The sequence below is a fragment of the Emys orbicularis genome, chromosome 2 (genome assembly GCF_028017835.1).
Source record: "Emys orbicularis isolate rEmyOrb1 chromosome 2, rEmyOrb1.hap1, whole genome shotgun sequence".
In the NCBI taxonomy this organism is placed as follows: domain Eukaryota; kingdom Metazoa; phylum Chordata; order Testudines; family Emydidae; genus Emys; species Emys orbicularis.
This window is the reverse complement of record NC_088684.1, coordinates 3067297-3088451: the sequence shown is the minus strand read 5'-3', so window position 1 is coordinate 3088451 and position 21155 is coordinate 3067297. Positions and strand designations below refer to the sequence as shown.

At 50.5% G+C, this 21155-nt stretch overlaps 1 protein-coding gene across 1 annotated transcript in view; it reads left to right on the top strand.

Moving 5' to 3' along the window:
* The first annotated feature begins 1629 nt into the window (after nucleotides 1-1629).
* LOC135875189 (uncharacterized) overlaps nucleotides 1630-21155 on the top strand; it is a 31079-nt gene continuing 11553 nt past the window's right edge. Inside the window, exons 1-8 of the mRNA XM_065400183.1 lie at nucleotides 1630-1714; nucleotides 2797-3079; nucleotides 6245-6405; nucleotides 6860-7145; nucleotides 12653-12813; nucleotides 13270-13570; nucleotides 18048-18208; nucleotides 18634-18937. Coding sequence (XP_065256255.1) covers nucleotides 1630-1714; nucleotides 2797-3079; nucleotides 6245-6405; nucleotides 6860-7145; nucleotides 12653-12813; nucleotides 13270-13570; nucleotides 18048-18208; nucleotides 18634-18937 — 1742 coding nt within the window. The remainder of the gene's footprint in view (nucleotides 1715-2796; nucleotides 3080-6244; nucleotides 6406-6859; nucleotides 7146-12652; nucleotides 12814-13269; nucleotides 13571-18047; nucleotides 18209-18633; nucleotides 18938-21155) is intronic.

The window sequence follows — 21155 nt, the reverse complement described above, 5'->3', positions numbered from 1 at the left end:
GTGCTCTCAACATTAACTAAAGTACCTGTGATTCTACTAACAGGTGAATTTCCAGATATACTAGAAATAATTTGATAAAGTTTCTCAATTCTAACTTTCGAATGATCTTTGGCTGAGCTGTCACTGACCATCCCATAATTTGATTGGAATACAAAGCCTGATTGCCAGATGGATAAGGACCTGTATTAAAGGTGTGACGGGATCCCTGGGGTGCAGCCTGCGACTGTGGGACCACTGTGCCCCCTGAACTCTCTCCAGCCTGGGCTGTCTCTCACAATGCCTTGCTAGTGACCAGCAGCAAACCCCTCCAGATACTGTTATCACTCAGCACAACCACATGTAGGGACCCCACACCCAGCTAGATTGCATGAATGCTCCCAGAGCCATTCATGATTCACACAGAGAAAGGCACCAGCCAAATACCCCCAGCACTGTACCTCAGGAATATACCATCTTGCACTGCTCAAGATGGGCAGTGCAGATTTATTAATTGGTTCACCACTTCATCAGTGGAGAGTGGACATACACCAGCCTTTGCAAAAGCTGAGCAGATTTACCACACACTTCAGGCAAACTCACTGGTGAAGATAAACAATAAAACAAATTTATTGACTACAAAAGATAGATTTTAAGTGATAGGCAAAAAGTCAGAGTTAGTTACCAAAAGAAATAAAATATAAGCACGCAGTCTAAACTCTCAACCCTATTAGACTGGGCAGCAACTAGATTAAGCAGTTTTTCTCACCCCACTGGTTATTGCAGTCCTTAATATATAGATGTGTCCCTTAAATCTGGGCCAGTCTCCTCTGTTGGAGTCTTCAGTCTTCTTCTCAGTGTCGTTGTTGTTTGCAGCATGGGTGGGGGCAGGAGAAAGGCCCCACATGGGCCCCCTGTGTTCGGTTTTATACCCTCAGTCCATGTGCTTGGAAAACACAAGTCCAGGCATGTCTGGGTGCATTGCTGGGTCTCCAGGCAAGGTTGAGCAATTCCCCTGGTGTGGCCTCATGAGGTGAGTCATTGCATTGTAGCTCCCTTGCTGGACAATGGTTGTTGATGGGTTGATTGATACCCTGCCTGGGTGTTGGCTACTTTCCTTGCTGTTGCCTCTGGGGAGCTAATATCTGGCTGATTCCCCAACTTACAGCATGTTTTAGTGATCACCATACAACACAATTCTCATAACTTCACATGCATTAAAGATATACATATATGGATAGAGAAATGACTTTCAGCAGATCACAACATTTCCCCTGATACCTTACAAGGCGTGCTTTATATGTAAGCTCATAATTATATAAAAATGAGGAATATGGGGGTTCCAGGATGCTCCCCCAAGGTATAGAATGTCACAAAAGGATCTAGCCACCCTGAGACAGGTTCACTGATTCAGGATGGTCTAGTGGACAGAAGAAGGGAATAGACTTCAGTGGACCATGGTTCTATTGACAGGTCTTCTCCTTACCTGCTTCAGGATCTTAGACAAGTTGCTGGTTCCCTGTGCCTCAGTTTCCCTCTCTGTAAAATGAGGACCATTGGCTGTGTGAGGTGCTCATCTGAAACTTGCTATGGCCGTAGTTTTTTTTTTTTTAATAGAACATTCACGTGATCTCCTATGCTGACAGTGCAAGGATGGAGTTTCTCTGGCGTCTGTTGATGATGATCGGGATCCTTGCAAGGACTGGGATGTCTCAGGGCTGCACCCCACCACCAGGGGGTAAGGAGCTGGCACAACTTGAATGGAAACTTCTTCTCTTTTATTTTATACTTAGGGCCCTACCAAATTCACAGTCCATTTTGGTCAGTTTCAAGGTCATAGGATTTTAAAAATCATACATTTCATGATTTCAGATATTTTCATCTGAAATGTCATGGTGTTGTAATTGCAGGGGTCCTGATGCAAATGGGAGTTGTGGAGGGGTCTCAAGGTTATTGTAGGGCAGGTTGTAGTACTACTACCCTTACTTCTGCGCTGCTGCTGGCGGCGGCACTATCAGAGCTGGGTGGCTGGAGAGCGTCAGCTGCTGACCGGGAGCCCAGCTCTGAAGGTAGAACTGCTGCAAGGAGCAGCGCAGAAGTAAGGATGCCATAGTATGATATTGCCACCCATACTTCTGTGCTGCTGCCTGCAGAGCTGGGACCTTGGTCAGCAGCCACCACCCTCTGGCTGCCCAGCTCGGAAGGCAGTGCAGAAGTAAGGGTGGCAATACTGCGACCCCCCTAAAATAACCTTGCAACACCCCTCAACTCCCTTTTGGGTCAGGCCCCCAATTTGAGAAAAGCTGGTATCCCCCATGAAATCTGTATAGTATAGGGTAAAACCACACAAAAGACCAGATTTCACCATCCGTGATGCGTTTTGCATGGCCGTGAATTTGGTAGGGCCCTTTTTATACCCCATTCCCTTCTGCCCCAACCTCTGCCTAGTGAGACAGCAGAAACCCTGGGAGACTCTTCCCTTCCCATCGCTGGCCTGGGCAGGGGGTCCAGCTGGCAGGGGCACATGGGGGAGGCTCCATCTGAACATCTTGCCCCTTCCCTGACTTGGGGAGCAGCTCCAGCTGGGTATGGGACGTGTGGGGGTGAGAGCGTATCTGTCCGGGCTGACACCCCAGCACAGACCTGCTGTCACTCCTGTCCCTGAGGGCCATGGCTCCCACTATGAACCTGGCTCTCATGCAGTGGCTGGTTTGTGTCACTGCTGGGAAGCAGCTCTGGCTCCGTGTGGGACAAAGGGTGTCTAGGGCCCCCCAGTGATGGGCACGTCCCACCTCCCCTCTTCTCGCCCTCTGATTCCAGCTCAGAACTTGGCGCTGGGGCGCCCGGCCACTCAGTCCTCCACGCTCCCATCTGGCGTGGCTGAGAAAGCCGTGGATGGAAAACGCGATGGGAAGTGGGACCAAGGCTCCTGCAGCCACACGCAGCTCAACACAGAGCCGTGGTGGAACGTGGACTTGGGCAGTCGTCAGACTGTCTCCGCGGTGATCGTGAAGAACAGGGAGGAATGCTGTGGGGACAGACTCAGGGGGGCCCAGATTCGTGTGGGAGACTCAGTGATCGACTATGGCAAGCACAACCCCATGTGAGTTGCTTCCCCAGCCCCTGGAGTGAGACGACTCCTCCCAGATCAGACACAGGGGTCTCATTGCCAGGCAGGGCCAGGGCGTGGTCTCCTCCCTTCAGAGCTGCCTGGGCCTGGGAGCGCTGTGATGGTGGTGGTCTCCGATCCTGGTTGAAATGTCACTGGGCAGCAATCCCTGCAGGGCTAACCAGGGTAGAGCCAATCTCTCCAGGCCTCTGTATGTTCTCTCTCCTCCCTCACAGCTGCTCCTCACCTAGAATCCTCACATCCAAGGCAACAGGAACTGATTTTTCCGGCACCCATAGATTTCGAGAGGCCAGACAGGACCTTTCCATTCATCTAGTCTGACCTCCTGAGTCGTTCAGGCCAGAAAACCTCATGCAGTGATTCTGCACTGAGCCCACAATTTCTCTGTGAGCTGCCGTGTACCTGTTACACAGACATCCAGTCGTGATTTAAAGACTCCAGGGGAAGAAGAATCCACCGTGTCCCCCCATAATCTGCTCCAGTGATAAATGGCCATCGCTGATAAAAACATGAACCTTATGTCTAGTCTGAATTGGGTTGTGATGGGGACGAGGACAGGCAGGGTCTCTCACAGTGTTCCATTCACACCATACAGATACCCAGAGGTGTAGGGCAGGAAGGGATCTCCAGAGTATATCTAGTGCATTCCCCATGCTGAGGCAGGGCCAAATATACCTAGACCATCCCTGGCAGGTCTTAATCTAACCTCTTCCTAAAGCCCTCCAGTTATGGGGATCCCACAACCTCCCTTGGTACCTACTCCAATATTGAACTATCCTTATCGCCAGAAAGTTTTTCCTAATATCCAACCTAATCTTTCTTGTGCCAAACTAGGGAAATTAATTCTTGTCTTATTCTCAGTGGACGTGGAGAACAATTGATCACTGTTCTCTTTGTAACAGCCTCTTCTGATGCTTACACATCCCTTGAGCGCCACTTACCGGCTGGGTGTGGAACTGTGGTTGTGTCCATGCCTCAGTTTCCCCTTGTGGGCTTTCAGAGAGTTATTGAGGCTTTGATGTAGTGAACAGTGCCCCATCAGGGGTCTAATTTATTTAGCCAAAGGCCAAAACATGGTACACAAGCCAGCGTTCATGCCCACACATGCTAGATGGGGGATTGGGGGAGTAAATCTTTGTCTGTCTGCCCTACCTGACTCCATCCAGCTCCTCTATCCAGGCTCCTTACTTGTAAGGCCCCCTTGACCTGGGCCCCTCTCTGGAGTCAGCCCTCCTGCCATCACCTTGGAAGAGTTCCCTCTCTGGATTCAGGCCCTGCAGAGGTTAAACCGCTGCAGCTCTTCTCCACAGTGGCATGTAGTTCCTCTGTGATATGGACCACCTGCCATTGTCTGGAAAGGTCCTTTCTCTGGGACCAGCTCTCAGTAGGGGCTTAGCACTTGTAGCTCTCCCCTTTTGACATCTCTTCCATCCAGGACACCTTTCCTAGGTTCCCTTTCCTGGGGAGCTCCCTAACCAGCTCCCCTGTTGGTTGCAATCCTCAGGAGATTCCTCTGTGATCTGTGTGTCCTGACTGAGCCCTCATAACCCTTTGTTAGGCCCAGGATTTCCTTAGCTAATTGACGGACGCCCAGCCACCTAGGGAATTAACTGCTCACAGGGGGATCTGGGTTGGCTCCTTCTCCTTAGCTGAGCTTGTTACGGGGAGGCTGGGTGCCTGAGCTCCTCAGGGGCCTGGTACCCTGGGACACAACCTGTGACCTGTCTGAAGACTGTTATCATGACCCCCATCGGCCTTCTCTTCTCTAGACTAAACACACCCAGTTCTTTCAGCCTTTCCTCAGAGGTCAGATTGTGTAAACCTCTTATCATTTTTGTTGCTGGCCACTTGACTCTCTCCAATTTTTTCCACATCTTTCTTAAAGTGCAGTGCCCAAAATTGGATCTAATATTCCAGCTGAGGCCTCGCCAGTCCTGAGTAGAGCAGGACAATTGCCTCCCATGCATAGCCATAGTTTCACTTCGATATTTGGGGGAGGAGGGGCAGCTCCAGTCAGGCCGACGGGGCCATGGGGGAGGGGCAAATTCCATGCCTGCCTGAAGCTTGCAGTTTGAGGCATAGGGCAATGCCGCCTCTGTCTCCCCCCCAAACTACGCCCATCCTCCCATGTCTTGCATACAACACTTTTGTTAACACATCCCAGAATAACATTTGCTTTATTTGCAATAACATCACACTCTTCAGTGATATTCAATTTAAGATCCATGATAATCCAGATCCTATTCAGCAGTACTACAGCTAGCCAGCTATTCCCCCTTTTGTGGTTATGCATTTGATTTTTCCCTCCAAAGTGCAGTACCTTGCAATTGTCTTTATTGAATTTCATCTTGATTTCAGACCAATTCTCCAATTTGTCAAGGTCATTTTGAATTCTAATCCTTTCCCCCAAAGTGATTGCAATCCCTCCCAGCTTGGTGTCACCCATAAATGTTATATGTTTACTCTCCATTCCATCATCCAAGCCATTAATGAAAATATTGAACTGTACCCAACACAGGACAGACCTCTCTGGGACACTCCTAGATACGGCCTCTGAATTTGATAATGAACTGTTGATAAATACTCTTTAAGTATGGTTTTTCAACCAATTGTGCAGTCACCTTATAGTAATTTCATCCATACCACTTTTCCCTAGTTTACATAAGAGAATGTCATGTGGGACTGTGTCAAAAGCCTCATTAAAGTCAAGATATATCACATCTACCATTTCCTCCATCTACTAGGCACTGTCAAAGAAGGAAATTAGATTGTTTGGCATGTTTTGGTCTTGACAAATTCATGTTGGCTATAGCATATCACGTTATTATCCCCTAGGTTTGAACAAACGGATTGTTCAATAATTTGTTCCAGTATAGTTTCAGGTATTGAAGTTGGGCTGATTAGTCTAGAATTCCCCATATCCTCTTTGTTCCCCTTTTTTAGAGATAGGTTCTATGTTTGCCCTTCTCCAGTCCTCTGCAACTTTACTCATCCTCCAGAAATTCTAGAACAAACCGTTAATGGTTCTGAGAAAGTTGCAGCTAGTTCCTTAAGTACCCTAGGGTGAATTTCATCAGGGCCTGTTGACTTAAATACATCTATAGTGGTTTGCCTTCTTGGCTTCTGCTCTGTTTTTAGCTGTGGGACCATCACCGATACCAGACTGGGATCTGTCAGCACCATCTGCTGCAACGGGCTGGAGGGCCGCTACGTCACCATCGTCATCCCAGGCAGGGCGGAGTATCTCACCCTGTGTGAGGTCGAGGTCCTAGATCAGGGCTGTGCCCCACCACCAGGGGGTAAGGAGCTGGCACAACGTGAATAGAAACTTGTTCTCTTTTATGTTCTACCCCATTCCCTTCTGCCTCAGCTTCTGCCTAGTGAGACAGCAGAAACCCTGGGAGACTCTTCCCTTCCCACCACTGACCTGGGCAGGGGCTCCAGCTGGCAGGAGCAGACAGGGGAGGCTCCATCTGAACATCCTGCCCCATTCCTACCTTGGAGAGCAGCTCCAGCTGGATATGGGACGAAAGGGGCTGAGAGTGGTTCTGTCTAGCCTGAAATCCCATCACAGACCTGCTGTCACTCCCGTCCCCTGGGGCCATGGCTCCCACTATGAACCTGGCTCTCATGCAGTGGCTGGTTTGTGTCACTGCTGGGAAGCGGCTCTGGCTCCGTGTGGGACAAAGGGTGTCTAGAGCCCCCCAGTGATGGGCACGTCCCACCTCCCCTCTTCTCGCCCTCTGATTCCAGCTCAGAACTTGGCGCTGGGGCGCCCGGCCACTCAGTCCTCCACGCTCACATCTGGCATGGCTGGGAATGCCGTGGATGGAAAACGCGATGGGAAGTGGGAACAACGCTCCTGCAGCCACACCCAGCTCGACACAGAGCCGTGGTGGAACGTGGACTTGGGCAGTCCTCAGTCTGTTTCCGCGGTGATCGTGAAGAACAGGGAAGATGAATGCTGTGGGGAGAGAATCAGGGGAGCCCAGATCCGCGTGGGAGACTCGCTGATTGACCAGGGCAAGCAGAACCCCATGTGAGTCGCTTTCCCATCCTATGGAGTGAAACCACTCATCCCAGCTCAGAAGCAGCGGGATCATTGCCAGCCAGAGCCCGGGCCAGGGCGAGGTCTCTTCCCCTCGGAGCTGCCTGGGGCTGGGAGCGCGGTGCTGCTGGTCCTCTCAGCTCCTGGTTGAATGGAACTGCCTGTCACTGAGCACAGCGACCCCTACAGGGCAATCCAGGGTAGAGCCGATCCCTCCAGACCCCTGTGTGTTCTTCCTGTGTCCTTACAGCTGCTCCTCCCATAGAATCATCACATTCAAGGCAAGAGGATCTGATTTTTCCAAGTTCCATAGACTTCTTAGTCCAAGCACGACCTTTCCCATCATCTAGTTCAGTGGTTCTCAACCTGTGGGCTGCTTGTGATCCAGTCAGCTCAGAGCTGCGGCCCATGTGACATTCTCAGGGCGGGGCAGGAGGGGCACGTGCCCTTGGTGCAGAGCCAGCAGGGGGATGCAAAAATGTGGCAGTGGAGGAGCAGGCTAAGCAGCAGCTCCCCCCACCCCCAGCAGCATTGGCAGGAGGCCAGGATGCTTAGCACCCCTCCAAACCACAGGATTGCGGGTCCAGTGATCCCAGCTGGAGCAGGCTCCCTGGCAATAGGACTGTAACTGCAGGAGGGCAGGGCGGGCTGCACGGCTGAGCTACGTGCAGCTGAGGGAGGAGACCCGCAGGCACAGGGAGGGGGGTTGTGACGGTGCTGCCCATGGGAGCCAGCTGAGGTCACTCCATTAGGGCGAACTGCGAACAAAACGGGGCAGACTAACCCCAAACACTGGTGGATATTCCAATACTAAGGCTACATCTACACTACAGGGGGGGGGTCGATTTAAGATACGCAAATTCAGCTACGCGAATAGCGTAGCTGAATTCGACGTATCAGATCCGACTTACCCTGTTGTGAGGACGGCGGCAAAATCGACTGCCGCGGCTCCCAGTCGACGGCGCTTACTCCCACCTCCGCTGGTGGAGTAAGCGCGTCGATTCGGGGATCGATTGTCGCGTCCTGACGAGACGCGATAAGTCGATCCCCAAGAGATCGATTTCTACCCGCCGATTCAGGCAGGTAGTGTAGACCAGGCCTTAGATTTACCAAGCCAGCACAAAACAGCTTCTATAGTACCTCACTGGTTACTCAGACGTCCAAACAACGCAGTTCCCTTAAAGTGCCCAGCCTCAGGCCTCTGTCCAGACACACACGTCAGATATGATGATGATTACTGAAAATCTGATCTCATCATGTAAAAGAAAAGGTTCTTCCAACTCCAAAGGATCAGCCACACACCCAGATCCAATTATAACTTAGATCTTACCCAAAATACACGCTTAGAGCCAATTCTTATTAACTAAGCTAAAATTTATTGAAAAAGAAAAGAGAGAGAGAGTTGGTTAAAAGATCAATATACAGACAGACTTGAATTCAATTCTTGAGGTTCAGATACATAGCAGAGGTGAGCTTGCAGTTGCCAAAAGTCCTTTTAGAAATAGTCCAGAGGTTATAGTCCAATGTCCATATTCAGGGTGGCTCCAGTCAGTGACTGGGGATCTCAATCCTTATGGCTTAAGGTTCCCCCCTCTTGAAACCCAAAGCAGATCTGAGATGAAGTAGGATCATGTCCCAAGGTTCTTATACATTTCCAGCAGCCTTTTGGCCTGAGAAAACAATAGGCTCAACTTTCCTTCTTCTAAACATTATGGCAATTAGCACAGGGTAATTGATCCATTAAACAGTTCAGATACAGGTTACCACAACCTTCAAAGAGACATATAGACAATAATACTATTTCCTTCAAGTGTCTTCCTAAATACTGATACTCCTTTTTTGATCTTTGAATCAAAGCTATACTAATAGACAAGACTTGTTTGCTTACATCACAGGCCCTAAGCAAACACCTACCCTTTTACCTCTAACAATGCAGACTTGCATTTCAAAGCTCTATTCATTTACAGATCTTCCTAACCAGTCACTAAAGTTGGGCCATGGTTCAGGTCAGTCTGTGAGGTAATTAACTCTTTCTGGCCCTGTCACCTTCCAATGAAATATTATATTACACTCATAACGTCACAGGGGTACAGGGCACTAGGGCCACATGGGGAGGGAGTACAAGGGTCTGGGGTGAGGGGAGACATGCAGAGAGCTAGGGTTGTGGGGAAGGGGGTGCAGCCGGTGCATGGGGCACAGACTCTAGGTGGGGGGGACTGGTGACTGGATGCAGTCCCTGCATGTGGGGCTAGGTACTGGGACAGTCACTTGATGAGGGGTTGAGTGCTGGGGGGTGCTGGGGGCAGTCCCTAGGTGGGGCACTGGATGCTGGTGGGGGCAGTCCTTTGAGGGGGAGGCGTTCTGCCCTGGACTGGACATCATGTCTGTGCAGGGCAGGCACATGTGGGGGACAGTCCCTGACTGGGGGGCTGTGTGCATGGGGCAGACAGACTCCATAGCCACACTCTCCGTGTGCCCAGCTGTGCCGCCAGCAGCAGTGCGAAAGGGAGGGTCGCAATACACCATGCCACCCTTACAGTAAATTAATTCGTTTTAACAGTTAATGCTTTGACTTATTTTGCTAATTTAAAACGCTCTTGGTAGACATTTGCCAGTCTTGAAATGAAAGGTGCTATATCGATTTGAATCATATTGCTGTCATATAACAAATACTAAACCTTATTTCTTTCGTAGATGTACAGGTAGCACATATATTGGGTGGATGCGACCCACATAACACATAGAGAGCTGCATATGCAGCCCACAATGGTAAATAGGTTGAGAACCACTGATCTATCACACAGGCCAGAAAACCTCATGCAGTGATTCTGACGGAGCCCATCATTTCTGTGTAACCTGCTCCAGCAGACAGCTCCCCTGTGAATTGCAATCCTCAGGAGCTTCCCCGGTGATCTGTGCATCCTGACTGAGCCCTCACAACCCTTCATTAGACCCTGGTATTCCTTAGCTAATTGACAGCTGCCCAGCACCTGGGGAATTAACTGCTCACAGGTGGGTCTGGTTTGGCTTTCTCCTTAGGGAAGCCTGTCATGGGGAGGCTGGGTGCCTGACCTCCTCAGGGGCCTGCTACCCTGGGACAAAACCTGTGACCTGTCTGAAGTCTGTTATCATGTCCCCCATCAGCTCTCTCTTCTGTAGACTAAACATGCCCGGTTCTTTCAACCTTTCCTCGGAGGTCGGGTTGTCTCAACCTTTCATCATTTATGTTGCTCCCCTCTGAACTCTTTCCAATTTTTCCACATCTTTCTTAAAGTGTGATGTCAAAAACTGGACATTGTTCTCCAGCTAAGGTTTCACCAATGCCGAGTAAAGTGGGCCAATTACCTTCCACGTCTTAAAACATCCCAGAGTGGCATTTGCCTTTTTCACAACAGCATCACACTGTTGACTCAGATTCAATTTGTGATCCACTATAACCCAAGATCCTATTCCGCAGTGCTACTGCCTCACCAGTCACACCCCATTTTATAGTTGGGCATTTGATTTTTCTTTCCTAAGTGCAGTACCTTCACAGCATTTCACCTTGTTCATTTCAGACCAATTCTCCAAATTGTCAGTTGTTTTGAATCCTAATCACTTCCCCCAAAGGGGTCTCAACCGTGCTGAGCCTGGCGTCACCCACAAATTTTATACGTGTACTTTCCACTCCATCATCCAAGTCATTAATTAGATGGATGATGGATTCTCCCATTCCTTCAACAGATGAATTTTCAGCTAGTGCTGACTTGATGTAAAAGGGCTCGGCCGAGGCTCGTCCCTTCGCGGGGCTGTGGGGTATCCCACCGCCTCGCAACAGTTCCCTATGGGCCCAGGCCCTGGATCCGGGCGGGGCAGCAAACAAACAGTCAGGCGCTCAGGCCCTTAGGCAGGGGCTGAGCATCTGGTGCGAGGGGGAGACTGCCACCCGTGAGTGGGGTGACAGAGGGACGCAGGCCCACCCACTCCACTGCGTCCCAGCCCGGGGCCCTAGCAGCAGCAGAAGACTCGCTGCTGTCAGTGGGGATCCTAACCGCAACACACTGACATTGGTTCTGGCAGTGCTGCGGCCAGACCAGGGTCGGCTGCCCCCGGGCTACTTCCGGACTCCCCCTCGTACGGTAGCTGGATTAGGGCGGTGTCCTCGGGGGTTTCCAGGACCATCGGTTCCTCCGGGTAACTGGCGAGGGGTAGGCTCGGCTGTTCCTCAGGGTAGCTGGTGAGAGGCAGGCCCGGCGGCTCCTCGGGGTAGCTGGCGAGAGGCTGGCCCGGCCAGTCCTCGGGTCAGCCGCGGCCTGCCAGCATTCCCCAACCCGGAGCTAGGCCACAGGCATCTGGCCTCTCCAGCAGCTGACGTTCAAGTGAGCTCTGCAGTTGGGCTTTTCTACTTCCTGTCCTGCGCCATGACCTCTGGGGGGCGGGCGCAGGATCCATTGGCTCCGCCCACGTTGGTGCTAGGGGAGGCTCGTCCCTTCGCGGGGCTGTGGGGTATCCCACCGCCTCGCTACACTTGAGTTCTGAGTTTATTTGTTTCTATGGCTTCTCACATGGGTAGTGAGTCTAATCCTGGATTTACAAGTCATTAATGAAAAAATTGAATAGTACCAGACCCAGGATGGACCCATGGGGAACTCCACAAGATACGTCCTCCCAGGTTGACAGTGAACTAATGATAACTACTCTTTGAGTATGTTTTCTCAACCAGTTGTGTACCCACCTTATGCTAATTTCATCTAGACCATATTTCCCTAGTTTGCTCATGAGAGTGTCATGTGGGACTGTGTCACAAGCCTCACTAAAGTGAAGATATATCACATATATCGCTTCCACCTCATCCATAAGGCCAGTTAGCCTGTCAAAGAAGGAAATTAGATTGGTTTGGCATGATTTGTTCTTCACAAATCCACGTTGGCTACATAAGAACGGCCATACTGGGTCAGACCAATGGTCCATCTAGCCCAGTATCCTGTCTTCCAACAGTGGCCAACGCCAGGTGCTTCAAAGGAAATGAACAGAACTGGGAAATTATTGAGTGATCCATCCCCTGTTCGCCAGTCACAGCATTTGGCAGTCACAGGTTTGGGGACACCCAGAGCATGAGGTTGTATCCCTGACCATCTTGGCTAATAGCCATTGATGGACCTATCCTCCATGAACTTAACTAATTCTTTTTTGAACCCAGTTATAATTTAACTAGGCTATTGCATATCACCTTATTAGCCTCTAAGGTGCTTACAAATTGATTGTCTGATAATTTGTTCCAGTATCTTTCCAGGTATCAAAGTTGGACTGATTGGTCTAGAATTCCCCATGTCCTCTTTGTTCCCCTTTTCCATTCTCCTGGGATCTCAACCGTCTTCCATGAGTTCTCAACAAAATCGTTAATGGACCTGAGAAAGCTTCAGCTAGCTCCTTAAGAACTCTAGGGTTTATTTCATCAGGCCCTGTTGATTTGAATACATCTATCTTCCTTTGTCTTCTTGGCTTCTGCTCTTTTTTAGCTGTGGGACCATCACTGACACCAGACCGGGATCTGTCAGCACCATCTGCTGCAACGGGCTGGAGGGCCGCTATGTCACCATCGTCATCCCGGGCAGGGCGGAGTATCTCACCCTGTGTGAGGTCGAGGTCATAGCTCAGGGCTGCACCCCACCACCAGGGGGTAAGGAGCTGGCACAACGTGAATGGAAACTTGTTCCCTTTTATGTTCTACCCCATTCCCTTCTGCCCCAACCTCTGCCTAGTGACAGAGCAGAAACCCTGGGAGACTCTTCCCTTCCCACCACCGACCTGGGCAGGGGCTCCAGCTGGCAGGAGCAGACGGGGGAGGCTCCATCTGAACATCCTGCCCCATCCCTGCCTTGAGGAGCAGCTCCATCTGGATATGGGACGAGAGGGGCTGAAAGCGGTTCTGTCTGGGCTGAGATCCCAGCACAGACCTGCTGTCACTCCCATCCCCTGGGGCCATGGCTCCCACTATGAACCTGGCCCTCATGCGGTGGCTGGTTTGTGTGTCACTTCTGGGAAGTGGCTCTGGCTCCGTGTGGGACAAAGGGCATCTAGAGCTCCCCAGTGATGGGCACGTCCCACCTCCCCTCTTCTCGCCCTCTGATTCCAGCTCAGAACTTGGCGCTGGGGCGCCCGGCCACTCAGTCCTCCACGTTCGAGAATAAAGAGACAGAAAAAGCCGTGGCTGGAAAGGCCGTGGATGGAAAACGCGATGGGAAGTGGGTACAAGGCTCCTGCAGCCACACCCAGTTCGACACAGAGCCGTGGTGGAGCGTGGACTTGGGCAGCCGTCAGTCTGTCTCCGCGGTGATCGTGAAGAACAGGGAGGACGAATGCTGTGGGGAAAGAATCAGGGGAGCCCAGATCCGCGTGGGAGACTCCCTGGCCGACCATGGCAAGCAGAACCCCATGTGAGTTGCTTCCCCATCCTCTGGAGTGAGATAACTCCTCCCAGCTCAGACACAGGGGTCATATTGTTATTCATCCTAAATTCTGAAGGAATCTTGAAGCCACTGGCAATAATATTTGCAAACTCATGGATGACAGGAGAGGTTCTGGAAGACTGGGGAAGGGCTAGCGTAGTGCCCATCTTTAAAAAGGAGGAAAAGAAGGAGCTGGGGAACTATAGACCAGTCAGCCTGACCTCAATACCTGGGTAGCCACTTGAACAATTGTATAAAACATTCAATTTGCAAATACCTGGAGGCTGAAGGGGCGATCACTAGCAGCCAGCATGGATTTACTAAAAACAAATCATGCCAAACCAGCCTGATTTCCTTCTTTGACAAGGTAACTGGTTTGGTGGATGGGGGAATGCGGTGGATACAATATACCTGGACTTCAGCAAGGCTTTTGACACAGTCCCACATGACATTCTCATAGGTAAGCTGGAGAAATGCAGGCTTGGTGGAACTACCATTAAGTGGGTACATAATTGGTTAAACAACCACAAACAAAGAGTAACTATTAATGGGATGATGTCAGACTGGAGGGAGAGCTCAAGTGGGGTTCCACAGGGATCTGTTCTGGATCCAGTGTTATTTAACATCTTTATTAATGACCTGGATGTAGAAACAGAGAGCATACTGATCACATTTGCAGATGACACAAAGCTGGGGGGGTTGCCAATATTTTGGAGGATGGAGCTAAAATTCAAAGAGATCTTGATAAATTGGAGAACTGGGATATAGACAAGAAAATGAAATTCAACAAAGACAAATGTAAGGTGCTACATTTAGGGAAGAAAAACCAAATACATAAATACAGACTGGGGGATAACTGGCTTGGCAGCCGCACTGCTAAGAAGGATCTGGGAGTTGTGGTGGATCACAGCCTCAACATGAGTCAACAATGAGATGCTATTGAAAAAAAAGCAAATGCAATTCTGGGTTGCATTAACAGAGGCACAGCATGCAAGTCACGGGAGGCGAGTACTGCTCTACTCAGCATTGGTTAGGCCTCAGCTGGAGAACTGTGTCCAATTTTGGCCACCGCCGTATAGAAAGGATGTAGAGAAACTGGAAAGGATCCAGAGGCAAGCGACAAAGATGATCAAAGGGCTGGAATGCCGGCCAGATGAGCAAAGGCTGAAGGAACTGGGTATGTTTAGTTTGGAAGAGAGGAGATTAAAGGAGGACGTAATACGATCTTCAAATACTTGAAAGGCTGCCATAAAAAAAATGGAGAAAAGGTGTTCTCTCTTGCCACAGAGGGCAGGACAAGAGGTGATGGGTTTAAACCACAGCACAGCAGATTTAGATTAAATCTCAGGAAAAACTTCCTAATTGTAAGAACAGTAGGACAGCGGAACAGACACCTAGGGAGGTCATGGAAGCTCCTTCACTGGAGGTTTTCAAAAGGAGGCTCTCTAGCCATCTGTCTTGGATGGTTTAGACACAACAAATCCTGCATCTTGGCAGGGGTTAGACTAGATGTCCCTTGCGGTCCCTTCAAAGCCTATGGTTTGATTCTATGGCTGCCAGCCAGGTTAAGGCTGTAGTCCCCTCCCCTTGGAGTTCCCTGGGGCTGGGAGCGCTGTGCTGGCGGTGCTCTCAGCCCGTGGATGGAAGGGAACTGCATGTCACTGAGCACAGCAACCCCTGCAGGGCAATCCAGGGTAAAGCCAGGTTTCAGAGTAGCAGCCGTGTTAGTCTGCCAATCTCTCCTGCCCCTGTGTGTTCTCTCTCTCTGCCCTCACAGCTCCTGCCCAGGTAGAATCATCTCATGCAAGAAACAGGAACTGATTTTTCTGACATCCATGGAGTTCTGAGGCCAGACGAAACCTTTCCAATCATCTAGTCTGACCTCCTCTATCACACAGGCCAAAGAAACTAACACGGTGATTCTGCACTGATCCCATAATTTCTGTGTGATGTGTAGTGTATCTTTTAGACAGATGTCTAGTCTTGATTTAAAGACTCCAAGGGAAGGAGAATCCATTATGTCCTTCATTAATATTCTGCAGCGGTTAATAGGCCTCACTGATAAATGTGTGTACCTTATATCTATTCTAAACTCAGTTGTCATGGGGACTTGGGCAGGCATGTTTCTTACAGTGTTCCATTTGCTCCACTGAGACACAGAAATGTAGGGTGGGAAACAATCTCAAAAGTCATCTACTCGATCCCCCCACTCTCGCCAGTTTCTCCACATCTATCTTAAAGTGCAGTGCCCAGGACTGGACGCAGTTCTCCAGCTGAGGCCTCACCAGCGCTGAATAAAGTGGGACAGTTACCTCCCCTATCTTACATACAACACTCCTAATCGATCCCAGAATGACATTTGCCTTTTTTGCAACAACATCACACTGTCAATTCATATTCATACTTAGGCCATCCTTGGCAGGGGCTTGGTCAACCTGTTCTTCAAAACCTCCAGTGATGGGATGCCACAATCTCCCTTGGTAACTTATACCAGTACTTAACTATCCTTCTGGTTCAAAAGCTTTTCTCAATGTCTAACCTAAATCTCATTTTCTCCAAGTCCATGTACAGGCGATTAGTTCTTGTCCTGCCCATGATGGACATGGATAACAATTGATTACAGTCCTCTTTGTAACAACCTAACATTGACTTTTGGAACGCCCCTGCTGGCCCAGAGCAGAATAGTGGTGGTGTCCCTGCCTCAGTTTCCCCATATGGGATTTCAGTGAGATCAATGAGGCTTTGATGCTGTGAACAGTGCCCCTTCAGGGGTCTAACTGATTTAACCCAAGGTCAAAAAGAAGTACACAAGCAAGCTTTTATCCCCACACATCCTAGATCAGGGAGGAGGGGAATAAATGGTTTGCCCCACTTGACTCCATCCTTCTCTTCTGTCCAGGTTCCTTACTAGGAAGGCCCTGTCATCCTGGGGCCTCCCTATGGAGTCGGGCCTCCTGCTATCACCCGGGGAAATGTTCCCACTCTGGACTCAGGTCCCCTGCAGAGGTCAAACCACTGCAGCTCTTTTGCACAGCAGTTTGTAGTTCCGCTGCGATCTGGAGCACCTGCCATTGTCTGGAAAGGTCCTTTCTCTGGGACCAGCTCTCCCTCCGGACTTGGCTTCCTCTGTGATCTGTGTGTCCTGATTGAGCCCTCATAACCCTTTGTTAGGCCCAGGATTTCCTTAGCTAATTGACGGATGCCCAGCCACCTAAGGAATTAACTGCTTACAGGGGGATCTGGGTTGGCTCCTTTTCCTTAGCGGAGCCTGTCACGGGGAGGCTGGGTGCCTGACCTCCTCAGGGACCTGCTACCCTGTGACCTGTTTAAAGACTATCATGTCCCCCATCAGCCATCTCTTCTCTAGACTAAACACACCCCGTTCTTTCACCCTCCTGAGAGGTCAGGTTGTCTAAACAAGGGTTTCTCAACCCGGGGATTGGGACCCAAAATTGGGTCACCAGAATGTTTCAAAGGGTCATGTGGCAGCTCCTGTCCCATGGGGCTGGCTGGGCTCGCCTCCCTGCTCCAGGCACTGCAACCTCTGGGGTCCTTCCTAAGTGCAGTACTTGGCACTCGTCTTTATTGAATTTCATCTTGTGGATTTCAGACCAGTTCTCCAATTTGTCAAGGTCATTTTGAATTCTAATCCTTTTCCCAAAAGCGTTTGCAACCTCTCCCAGCTCAGTGTCCCCTGTAAATTTTATAAGTGTATTCTCCACTCTATCATCCAAGTCATTAATAAAAATATTTAGCAGTACCCAAAACCGGACAGACCTCTACTGGACCCCCCTAGATACGTCCCCTCAAAACGACAGGGAACCATTGATAACTACTCTTTGAGTATGGTTTTTCAACAAATTGTGCAGCCACCTTATAGTAATGTCATCTAGACAGTATTTCCTGAGTTTGCTTATGAGACTATCATATTTGACTGCATCAAAAGCCTCATTAATCTCCAGATATACCACATCTATCACTTCCCCTTCATCTACTGGACTGCTGACAAAGAAGGAAATTAGATTGTTTGGTATTTGCTCTTGACAAATCCATGTTGGTTATTACTTATCTGCTTATTATCCTCTAGGTTTGAACAAATTGATTGTTTGATCATTTGTTCCAGTATCGTTCCAGGTATCAAAGTTGGGCTGATTGGTCTAGAATTCCCCACACCCTCTTTGTTCCCCTTTTTAAAGATAGCTACTACGTTTGCCCTTCTCCAGTCTTCTGGGACCTCAGGCATCCTCCATGAGTTCCCAAACAAATTGTTAATGTTTCTGAGATTGCTTCAGCTATTCTTTAGTATTCTAGAGTGAATTACATCAGGCCCTACCAACTTTAATAGATCTATCTTGCTGTGGTCTCCAGTGCTGTGTGCTCAGAGTAACAAGCTCACCAACCCTGCTTCTGACTCCCCTCTGCTCCCTAATCGCAGCCTCTCACTCTGGTCTTCTGTTCTCTGCAGCTGCGGGACCATCACCGATACCAGACCGGGATCCGTCAGCACCATCTGTTGCTACGGGCTGGAGGGCCGCTACGTCACCATCGTCATCCCGGGAAGGGCGGAGTATCTCACCCTGTGTGAGGTCGAGGTCCTAGCTCAGGGCTGTGCCCCACCACCAGGGGGTAAGGAGCTGGAACAACATGAATGGAAACTAGTTCCCTTTTATGTTCTACCCCATTCCCTTCTACCTCAGCTTCTGCCTAGTGAGACAGCAGAAACCCTGGGAGACTCTTCCCTTCCCACCACTGACCTGGGCAGGGGCTCCAGCTGGCAGGGGCAGACGGGGGAGGCTCCATCTGAACATCCTGCCCCATCCCTGCCTTGGGGAGCAGCTCCAGCTGGGTATGGCTGAGGCCCCAGCACCGACCTGCTGTCACTCCTGTCCCCGGGGGCCATGGCTCCCACTATGAACCTGGCTCTCATGCAGTGGCTGGTTTGTGTGTCAGTGCCGGGAAGCGGCTCTGGCTCCATGTGGGACAAAGGGCATCTACAGTCCCCCCAGCGATGGGCACGTCCCAACTCCCCTCTTCTCGCCCTCTGATTCCAGCTCGGAACTTGGCGCTAGGGCGCCCGGCCACTCAGTCCTCCACGTACGTCGATAACGATGGGACTGGAAATGCCGTGGCTGGAAAGGCCGTGGATGGAAAACGCGATGGGAAGTGGGTACAAGGCTCCTGCAGCCACACGCAGCTCGACACAGAGCCGTGGTGGAGCGTGGACTTGGGCAGTCGTCAGTCTGTCTCCGCGGTGATCGTGAAGAACTGGGAAGACGAATGCTGTGGGGAGAGAATCAGGGGAGCCCAGATCCACGTGGGAGACTCCCTGGCCGACCATGGCAAGCAGAACCCCATGTGAGTTGCTTTCCCATCCCCTGGAGTGAGATGACTCCTGCCAGCTCAGACACAGGGGTATCATTGCCCGCTGGGACCAGCGCTTGGTCTCTTCCCCTCCGAGCTCCCTGTGTTCTCAGCTCGTGGATGGACGGGAACCACATGTCACAGAGCACAGCGACCCCTGCAGGGCAATCCAGGGTAGAGCCGATCTCTCTCCAGGCCCCTGCGTGTTCTCTCTCTGCCCTCACAGCTGCTCCTCGCATAGAATCATCTCATCCAAGGCAACAGGAACTGATTTTTCTGGGAGCCATAGATTTCTAATGCCAAGAGTCACCTTTCCGATCATCTAGTCTGACTTCCTGTATCACACGGGCCAGAAAGTCTCTCTCAGTGATTCTGCACTGAGCCCACAATTTCCCTGGGAGCTGCCGTGTATCTATTAGACAGGCGTCCGGTTTTGATTTAAAGACTCCAGGGGAAGGAGAATCCACCGTGTCCCCCCATAATCTGCTCCAGTGGTAAATGGCCCTCGCCGATAAAAACGTGAACCTTATGTCTAGTCTGAATTGGGTTGTGATGGGGACGAGGACAGGCATGGTCTCTCACAGTGTTCCATTCACACCATACAGATACCCAGAGATGTAGGGCAGGAAGGGATCTCCAGAGTATATCTAGTGCATTCCCCATGCTGAGACAGGGCCAAATATACCTAGACCATCCCTGGCAGGTATTAATCTAACCTCTTCCTAAAGCCCTCTAGTGATGGGGATCCCACAACCTCCCTTGGTGACCTATTCCAATACTGAACTATCCTTATCGCCAGAAAGATTTTCCTAATATCCAACCTAAATCTTCCTTGCTCCAAACTAAGCCGATTATTTCTTGTCCTACACCGGGTGGACAATTGATCACCGTTCTCTTTGTAACAACTTGTTCTGGTGGGTACACATGTGTGGCGCACCACTTGCTGGCCCAGTGCAGAACTGTGGTTGTGTCCCTGCCTCAGTTTCCCGCTGTGGGCTTTCCATGAGTTCAATGTGGCTGTTATATGGTGTACAGTGCCCCTTCAGGGGTTGATTTATTTAACCAAAGGCCAAATCGTGGTACACAAGCCAGCCTTCACCCCAGCATCCTAGCTTGGGGTGGGGGAAGGCGAGTTAATCTTAGTGTGTCTGCCCCACCAGAGTCCATCCACCTTCTCCATCAGGCTCCTTACCAGTAAGGCCCACTCGACTCACGATCCCCCTTTGGAGTCAGGCCTCCTGCCCACAGCTGGGAACGGTTCCCACTCTGGGCTCAGGGCCCCCGCAGAGGTCAAAGCACTGCAGCTCGTCTCCAGAGCACCATGTGGTTACTCTGTGATCTGGAGCACCTGCCATTGCCTGGGAATGGGGGTTTTCACTAGGACCAGCTCCCTGTTAGGTGCTTGCCACTTGTAGCTCTCCCTTTTTGGAACCTCTTCCCTCCAGGCCACTTTTCCTAGGTCCCCTTTCCTGGGGAGCTCCGTAACCAGCCCCCCTGAGAGAGAAGTGCAATTCTCAGCAGCTTCCTCTGTGATCTGTGCGTCCTGACTGAGCCCTCGCAGACCTTTATTAGTGCCAGGTGTTCTTTAGCTAATTGCCTGATGCGCTGCCACCTGGGGAATTAACTGCTCACGGGCAGATCTGGGTTGGCTCCTTCTCCTTAGTGGAGCCTGTCACGGGGAGGCTGGGTGCCTGACTTCCTCACGATCCTGCTACCCTCTGACACAACCTGTGACCTGTCTGAAGACTGTTATCACATCCCCCATCGGCCTTCTCTTCTCTAGACTAAACACATCCCATTCTTTCAGCCTTTCTCAGAGGTCAGGGTATCATTTTGGTGGCTGCCCATTAGAGTCTCTCCAATTTTTCGACATCTTTCTTAAAGTGCAGTGCTGAAAGCTGGACACAGTGCCCAGCGGAGGCCTCCTCAGTGCTGAGTAAAGTGGGCCACTTACCCCCCATGTCTTACATACAACACTTCTGTGACCACATCCCAGAGTGACACCTGCCCTTTCCACAACAGCGTCACACTATGGACTCAGCCTCAGTTTGTGCTCCACTATAACCCAAGATCCTTTTCCGCAGTGCTACTGCCTCACCAGTCACTCCTCATTTTGTAGTTGGGCCTTTTCTTTCCTAGGTGCAGTACCTTGCACTTGTGTTTATTGAATTTCATCTTCTAGATTCAGGCCAATTCGCCACATTATTAAGAT